Source organism: Salminus brasiliensis, chromosome 10 (genome assembly GCF_030463535.1).
Source record: "Salminus brasiliensis chromosome 10, fSalBra1.hap2, whole genome shotgun sequence".
In the NCBI taxonomy this organism is placed as follows: Eukaryota; Metazoa; Chordata; class Actinopteri; order Characiformes; family Bryconidae; genus Salminus; species Salminus brasiliensis.
In genome coordinates, this window is record NC_132887.1 from 12,811,414 (window position 1) to 12,819,208 (window position 7,795).

A 7,795-nucleotide genomic window follows, 5' to 3' on the forward strand; every position below is an offset into this window, starting at 1 on the left:
TTAAATGCTATAGTGTTTGTCTAGCAGCATGGGAATCTTTCGGACAAGTAAATGACAAGGAACCTTACTTCTTCAACAGTGCCCCCCCTTACTTCCCCGCTTGCAAAACATTACATTACCGATTATACCATCTTGTGAACAACACAGTCAGTTCAGTTATGAAGACATGAGGAGACTCACTTCACTATAAAGGGGAATGGAGTAGCCTTTCAGAAACCAAAGCATCAGGATGAGAAGAACTTATAGTAACAGTCTGTCTGTAAGGCTATTGGTAGGTTTCATAGGCATTCTCATTATGTGGATCTAAAGCCCCCCCAACAAAGTTCCTGAGCATTCAGTGTCAACTACCTGTCACATTGCTTCTAGATAAGTGCATTCACATTCACCACTGCTTCTTACTGCAGGAAAGGCCCGATCAACGTGCATGCTTTTGAATTGCTCAACGGAACGTATTCAGTGCTCCATGTGACACTAGAGTTAGGGCAGATGGGACTGAAACGGCATCATGCGGCTGGCGTTCAAAGTTAAGGTCTTTGGACAACTCTACACAAGTCTTGCTTTCCACTCTAGAAATGAAAGGAGACACATAAACCCATCTATGGTGTGTTGTGGATGGTTTACACATCTATATATATATATATATATATATATATATATATATATATATATATAGCTTTGCTTTGAGTACACATAAATAGATATAAACTATTCACTAAAAGTGGTTATAATAGAAATAAATACAAAATCTGAGCTGTATACTTCATATGCGGAACTGTACTAACTAAAATGTACATCAGAAAAATACATTAGTTGAACTCCAATTAAAAATATTTATTTTCCCATTAGTGGACATAAATATAGCTTTATATACTTTTTTTCCAAAATATGTGTTTTTACTTTAGCATAAATAAAAGTGTAGTACTGGGACATAAAGTGTCTTCGCAAAAAGTCTGTGGTTAAGGTCCATCAGCGGCACCCGCAGCCTTCCACCACCATGTCCTGGTAGTTTTTCAGGATCACCCGCTCGTACTCGTCCAGGTAGAGCAGGGACACTGGGCTCAGGTCTGTGGGCACGCAGCAGGCCTTGGGAATGTTGCTGTTCACCGAGTTGACCAGCGTCTGTACTATAGCGTGGTTAGTGGAGTTGAGGTGGTCTGCCAAAGGAAAGGGGCATTCCCCCTGGCAGTAAAAGGCGTGGTAACCTGGAGGGGCCACTATCCAGTCGTTCCAGCCCACGTCACTGAAGTCCACGTAGAGGGAGTGCCTCCGGCAGTTCGCTTTATGCTTCTTCTTCGGCTTGTTGCTCCTCACTTGCCGCTTCTGCCGGCTGTGGAGCACATGTCCTTTGCCGTCGTGGCTGAACGTCACCAGCAGAGGCCTCATCTGTGGCCAGGAGTCCTCGCTGTCATGCAGCGATCTGCTGACTCGGACATGCTTCTTGTAGTCCCCTTCTGCGTCGTCCGGGTGGACCACTTCCACCACGAAGCCGTGGTTGGCGTGGCCCTCGGCGGTCCACCGCGAGACGGCTGGACTTACGTCAAAGCTCTCCCACTTGCTCAGGCTGTGCTGCACTAACCTGGTGTCTAGGAGTCTCGTAATGGGCTCTTTCAAAGGAAGCCCAGGCTTCATGATCTCATAGATGTTAATGCGATGGCGCCCAGCGCTGCTGCTGCTGCTGCTGTTGCTGCTGTTGCTGCTGCCACTGGTGGCCGCCATGACCTGCTCCCTGTAAATCCTCAGCTCGGCTGAAGTGACAAACTCCTCTCTGGGGACGGAGCTCAGATTGAAGAGAAACCTTTGAGTCGTCTTTTCTCCATGACTCAACAGCTGCTCTGTAGATTCTGAAAGAGATGAAAAAAGAGATGAAAACTCACTGAAGAAAAGTGTAGCTAGTTTTACACTCTTACAAAAAGGTTCCTCAAGAGTTCTTTAAGAAAGGCAATGGTTCTAGATAGAAACATCAGAACTGAATGTTTTTTTTACCTCTTGCTCATTAAAGGGTTATTTTAATTAGTGGGAAACGTGCTGTAGATGCTTCTATATTAAGCCTTTTGAAAAACCCAAATAGCTGTTGTCAAAGAGTCAAAGAACCCTTTCTGTTTAGAGTAAATGTAAACTATGTGATTCAAGACTGGTCAAGTAATGCACTGAATAACAGGGTCCTTGAATGCCTGCCAGTTCTTGCAGTACATCCCAACTCTGTGTTTACAGTCACAGAGAAAGCATGACCTCTTGCTTTTGACACTATCTTCATTAGAACCCAATGAGCCCAAGTGCAGACTGGCCTCTCCTGTGACTGTCCTGTGGGTTTTGGGGCACTAGATGTTGATTTAGTCTGTTTTCACTTGGTCAGAACTGAACCAAGTGAAACTGAATTAAACTCCAAATGTTTTAAATTCAAAGATCCATGAGAACCAGAGTTAGACTGAGTTGCTAGTTAATAAAGATGCAAAGGATGTTATGCATCATAAATATCCACTTCTTTGCAGATAAGTAGAGACAGGACTGTGGATTGCATTTCTGCGCTACCAGAAGGCCCCAAGTATGTACTTCCTAAAATAAACGCTAAACATCTAAAGATGTTGATCTTGTCCTGATCAAAATAAATGAAGCAGTCATGCTTATTCTTATTCTGCATGCAGAAGAACACGACTGGGCCGATGGGGAGGTGTTCACAGCGCGGTCCTGGGAACAGAACATTTCTGTTTGTGAGTGGTTGCAGGAATGTGCTGCCCATGTTACTTCTCCTGCCCTGCTGGTGTTGGTGGCTACACCTGTTCCCTATTTTCGCGAGGACACTGCGTTTTCAGCCCAACCACTGCGCAAACATCTCCATAAACGTTTCAAGACCAGTCTACGTGTAATAAACAACCCACTACTCCGTTCCAGAGAGAGAGAGAGAGGGAGAGAGAGAGGGAGATTGTGTGAGTTCTGTTTATACTACTTTCAGATGACTGCTTACCATCATGGTGGAAGCTCCTTATCGTGTTCGCGCGGCTGGCGGACTTCTCGGACTCCCTCCCGAGCGAGCGCTTGGCCGCCCCGTGCTTTGGCTCCGCGTTAGCCGAGTACGCCGTGAACAGGTCCAGCATGTAGCGCGGCACCACGGCGGACCTGCTTGGACTGGGCCTCTGCTTGAGGCCGAACAGGCTGAGGAGTCGCGCCTCGAAGGTGCTGAGGGTGTCCTGGGACAAGGGCGCCGCGTACTTCCTGCGGCCCTGCTCCGGGACGAGCCCCGCGGAGCCTCCGAGACGCGCGTGAGCGACAAGCAGCAGAAGGAGGGGCAGCGCGCGCAGCGCGACGGAGCGCATGGTCACCCACCCACCAGCCTTCCAGCCAGCCGCCTGCCCGGTCGGTCAAGACCCGGGGCCGATACCTCTTAATCACACGGCCACAAGCAAACGCGCGCTTCCACGTCTCCGGTTCCACTCGGCCATGTTCGTCACTGTCGGTCCCCCCCTCGTGTCCTTCTAGCGTCTAAAGACGGGCATCATACCGGACTGGGCGGTGAATGGAGACGAGAAGCGCGAGCCCCTCTCATAGTCCCTTAACTTCCCTCCCGGTTGATAAAGAAATGGAGAAGCCTCTCAGAACGAGCCGAGCACTTTTCTGTCCATCAGCAGAAGAATAGACGTCGTCTCCACTTAAACATCCATCCCGCAGGAAAGGAGCGCGCGCTGGGCATCTGCGAGAGAGAAACGCTCTCAAGCAAGACGTGGAGGAGGAGAAGACGACGTCCAACTCCAACTGTGTTTAGAGACCTTTCCTGTGGGTGTAGTGTGAGCGCGCGCGCGCGCGTGTGTGTGTGTGTGTGTGTGTGTGTGTGTGTGTGTGTGTGCGTACGCGCGCGCACTGCCGGCTCTGAGGAGAAAGTCCAGCAGAACTTGAGCTCCAAGCGCTTCCAAAGACAGCTGACCAGCACCGCACCGCACCGCACCGCACCGCACCGCACGGACTCCTGGAACACACTCAGGCTCCCACCTCCCCTCACACTGCTATTTCCCTCTCAGAGCGCATCACCACGCAGCCCCTCTGAGAACTTCCCAACGCACGGACCCGTCAAAACACCAGCAAACGTGTGGTGCGTGTGGCGGCTGTATGGAAACAGCCAATTTCGTTGACGCTGTTAAGTAAACCAGATAGCAGAAGGGTTTGGTCTTCCTCCTGTGGAGAGCTCGGTGGAGTCTAATGTGTGCCCTGGTCTCACTGACACTCTCTCGCTCTCTTTCCCTGCCCATGTGGCTTTTAGTGGCTCAGTGAGGTCACGAGTGAATACAACGGGCAAAGAAGGGAGGAGAGAGAGAGAGAGAGAGAGAGAGAGAGAGAGAGAGAGAGAGAGAGAGAGAGAAAAATCATACTGTCAAATGAGGATTAATAATGGTGTGGTACTCAAGTTTCCAGTGTTCGGTTCTGTACAGGTACTTCTAAAACATGAGCTGACCATTCCTCTTCATCATTAGTCCTCCTAAAACTGAATATTCACCGGTTTCTAAAGAGACATCAGCCATTTAAATAAGAGGTCATTTATGTTTTGTTAAGCAACTCCATTGCAAGTGTTCAACTACAAAAGGACCAAATTTGGACATAGAGCACCAACCAGTGGAGGGAATTGAGCATTACACCCACCCTCTATACCTAACGCAAAGTGTGGCTAAAAAAAAAAAATAAAAAAAAACTTCAGGGTTCTGTAGTTTGGTCCTAGAGGGCCAATGATGACCGTTTGGGGATTTATCTGCACAAGCACTGCTATTAGACCTGGTAATTAACAGATAACTGATTCAGAGGTGTCAGAATAGTGACTGGTCATCAAAAAGGTGGGCACAGGCCCTCCAGAAATGGGACTAAAGAACCCTCCTACTGAATACAAATACTTGGTCATACTAATACAATGGACTTCTCTTTGCCCAGCTGAGGCCAGAGCACAGGGTCAACCATTCGACTGCACCACTGGAGCAGAGAGGGTAAAGGCCTAAACGACAGTAGCAGCTTAGAGGACCTGGGTATCAAACCCACCATCCCATAGATATAATGTGTACACATCAAAGAAATTGACCTGAAAGCACAGTTTCTCTAAAAAAAAGCAAAGTTTATTGTATTTATTTACAAACAACAACAAAAGTTCATCATCTGCACCCACATTCATCCACCACCATGTCCTCATAATGTCTGAGGACCACATTGTCGTTGTTGTCATAGTAAAGCATTGAAATGGGAGACAGCTTGACGGGGACACAGCAGGGCTGAGGGGTCCCCTTGGGGTCGAACGAGTGGACTAGGGTCTGCAGAATGGCATGGTTGGTCCCATTCAGGCTCTCACTGAGAGGAAAAGGACACTCTCCATGGCAGTAGTTGGCCACATAGCCCTGCGGTGCGATGATCCAGTCCTGCCACCCAACATCTCTGAAGTCAATGTAGAGGCGTCTGGGCTTGCACACGTTGCTGGGGCTCACGGGCACATAGTAGGCGCTTCTCTTCTTCCTCGACTTACACTGGTAAGGGTTCAGGGACACGACCACCAGCGAGGTGACAAGTTCAGGGATCCCCACGTGACCATGGTCATAGTCCACTGGGTCCAGCTGGTTGTCTAGCGGAGTGGACTGCAGCACAAGGACCAGCCCAAAGTTCTTGCCAGGCTTCCGCCACCATTCAGCCAGGTCAGTCAGGTTGAAGTGGACGGTAGTGCTATGGGTGTACTGAACAGACTGCGAGAGCAGCAGTCTGCGGCTGGAGTCATGGTTCATGCCCTTCAGTGAGGTCCTCAAGACCTTGTAGAGGTGCATGCTGAAGGTGTGCTGACCAACTTGGTGGGGTAAGTGAGAAAGGTCTGGTTTGAACTTCATCTCCAGCTGGGCAAATGAAAGCTGCTCTACATCCTCCAGCACGGACATGTTGAAAAACAGATGCTTTTCCACAGCGTGGCTGCTCGAGTCTGAAACCACTCTACCTGTTAAGAAAGATCAGAAGTCACATTTAGAAGAAGACAGCACTCAACTCGTTCACCCATTACACCTGGTGACTGCATACATCTCGAGTATCAGGATTACATCTGGATAAGGCCAAGAATGGCACATTATTAAAAAAATTAAATAAATAAAAACCCACCAAATGACAAGATGCAAACAGGGTTGATAACATCAAAGGCCAAAGTAGAAAAGATCTGACTCAATCATTACAGTTAAAACCAGTAACCAATCATACCAAGTCATATTGAGCCAAATTACTTTCAGGAATAGTTTTATATATATATATATATATATATATATATATATATATATATATATATATATATATATATATATATATATATATATATATATATATATATATAAACCTAGAAAGAGCCTTACAAAATAAAATTCATAGATAAGTGTTCTAAAATATTTGCCTTGAAACCTCCCAACATGAAACCTCCCAAATGAACAAAAATCGTTCATATCGACATAACGGTGTAACCCTTCCTGGTCAGTCATATTTATTCATTTGACCGATGCACTTATCCAGTGTGACTTCCATTTGAATCATGTTACTCAGGTAAGTGAATTAGCATTAGGATTCTGAATGATAACATTGTATGGTTGCCCAACCAGGGAATCACAATTTTGTCCAACCTCAAACCATTCATTTTCCTGTAGAGATTAACAAGCACCATTTCTACTCATCTGCTGACTAGCACAGTGAAAAAGCCAAACATGACAATGTGCCACAGCCTTTGTACATGGCAATTAGTTATTAGTCTCAATGTTAAATTAAGCAAAAACAATAATAGTACATTCAGCCTGCAGAAGTGTGTTCTCTGTACAGGATGTTCTTTTTATCTGGGGGGCACAACTTCTGCATCCAGCCGTAAATAGATGCAGGCTATTTTGAGTACCCTTGTGAAACCATGCAGTGATCCACAGTGATCCACAGTGATCTTTTAGGAACCCTACTAGTTAAATCATAGAGAAAGCATACCGGTGATTTATGTTATATATAAAAGACTGACTATGAACCAAGTGATTAAATAAAAATAATAAATAAAAAAGTATATATATATGTGTGTGTGTATATATATATATATATATATATATATATATATATATATATATACACACACACACATACATACATATACATATACATATACATACACACATACACACACACACACACGTTTATTTATTTAGGGAACTCCTCATGGAACTACACTGATCATTGATCATGTTTGTAAGATGAGGGGCTGTTTGTGATTGGGACAGAAAGCTCACCTTGGTCCAGAACATATCTCACGATGTTCCCCCTCACTCCGTACTCTGGCACCGTGCACGGATCCGGGTCACTTTCCACTCGCTTCTCGTCAGACTTCTTGAAGATCCGCCACAGCAGCGAGGGCACCGGACCACGGTTTGAAGGCCTCGGTCGACTCGGAAGACCCAGAGAACTTAAAAACAGCCGCTCTTGAACCTGCACGTCCTCCGTGTTGACGAGCCCAAACGTGAAGAAACACGACAGGAATAACCGCGTAAACCCCGCCATGCTGACTAGTGTCCGGTACCGAGCCTGAAGCCCAGCGCCCACATGAACTTTTTAAAACCTGACCCTGCGGGAGGCCTGACATGTGATTGGTCGAGTAGACGAAGGTGCGAATAGACGAGGAAGAGATCGGATTGTTATGCAAATTAGAAGCGTTTGAAGTTCGCTACGTGTGAACGGAGCTAAATGAATTAATTAGGCTTTCACTTCAGGTTTGCTTTAACAGAGCACAGGCCTATGTGTCAATTAGCTTATCTGTTTCAACACACTTTGCTTCCAGTGT

The 7,795-nt window shown here is 46.4% G+C and overlaps 2 protein-coding genes across 2 annotated transcripts; both read right to left on the reverse strand.

Annotated features, from left to right (window-relative positions):
* Positions 1 to 759: 759 nt before the first annotated feature.
* bmp2a (bone morphogenetic protein 2a) lies at positions 760 to 3,317 on the reverse strand. Its single transcript, XM_072690334.1, has 2 exons — positions 2,963 to 3,317; positions 760 to 1,841 (listed from the first exon to the last, which is right to left on the reverse strand). The coding sequence occupies exons 1-2, from the start codon at positions 3,309 to 3,311 to the stop codon at positions 967 to 969; spliced, it is 1,224 nt and encodes a 407-aa protein (XP_072546435.1). The 5' UTR covers positions 3,312 to 3,317; the 3' UTR covers positions 760 to 966.
* A 1,806-nt stretch (positions 3,318 to 5,123) lies between these two features.
* On the reverse strand, positions 5,124 to 7,523 carry gdf3 (growth differentiation factor 3). Its single transcript, XM_072690335.1, has 2 exons — positions 7,248 to 7,523; positions 5,124 to 5,944 (listed from the first exon to the last, which is right to left on the reverse strand). Exons 1-2 carry the CDS (start codon positions 7,513 to 7,515, stop codon positions 5,124 to 5,126), a joined length of 1,089 nt encoding a protein of 362 aa, XP_072546436.1. The 5' UTR covers positions 7,516 to 7,523.
* Positions 7,524 to 7,795: the final 272 nt, after the last annotated feature.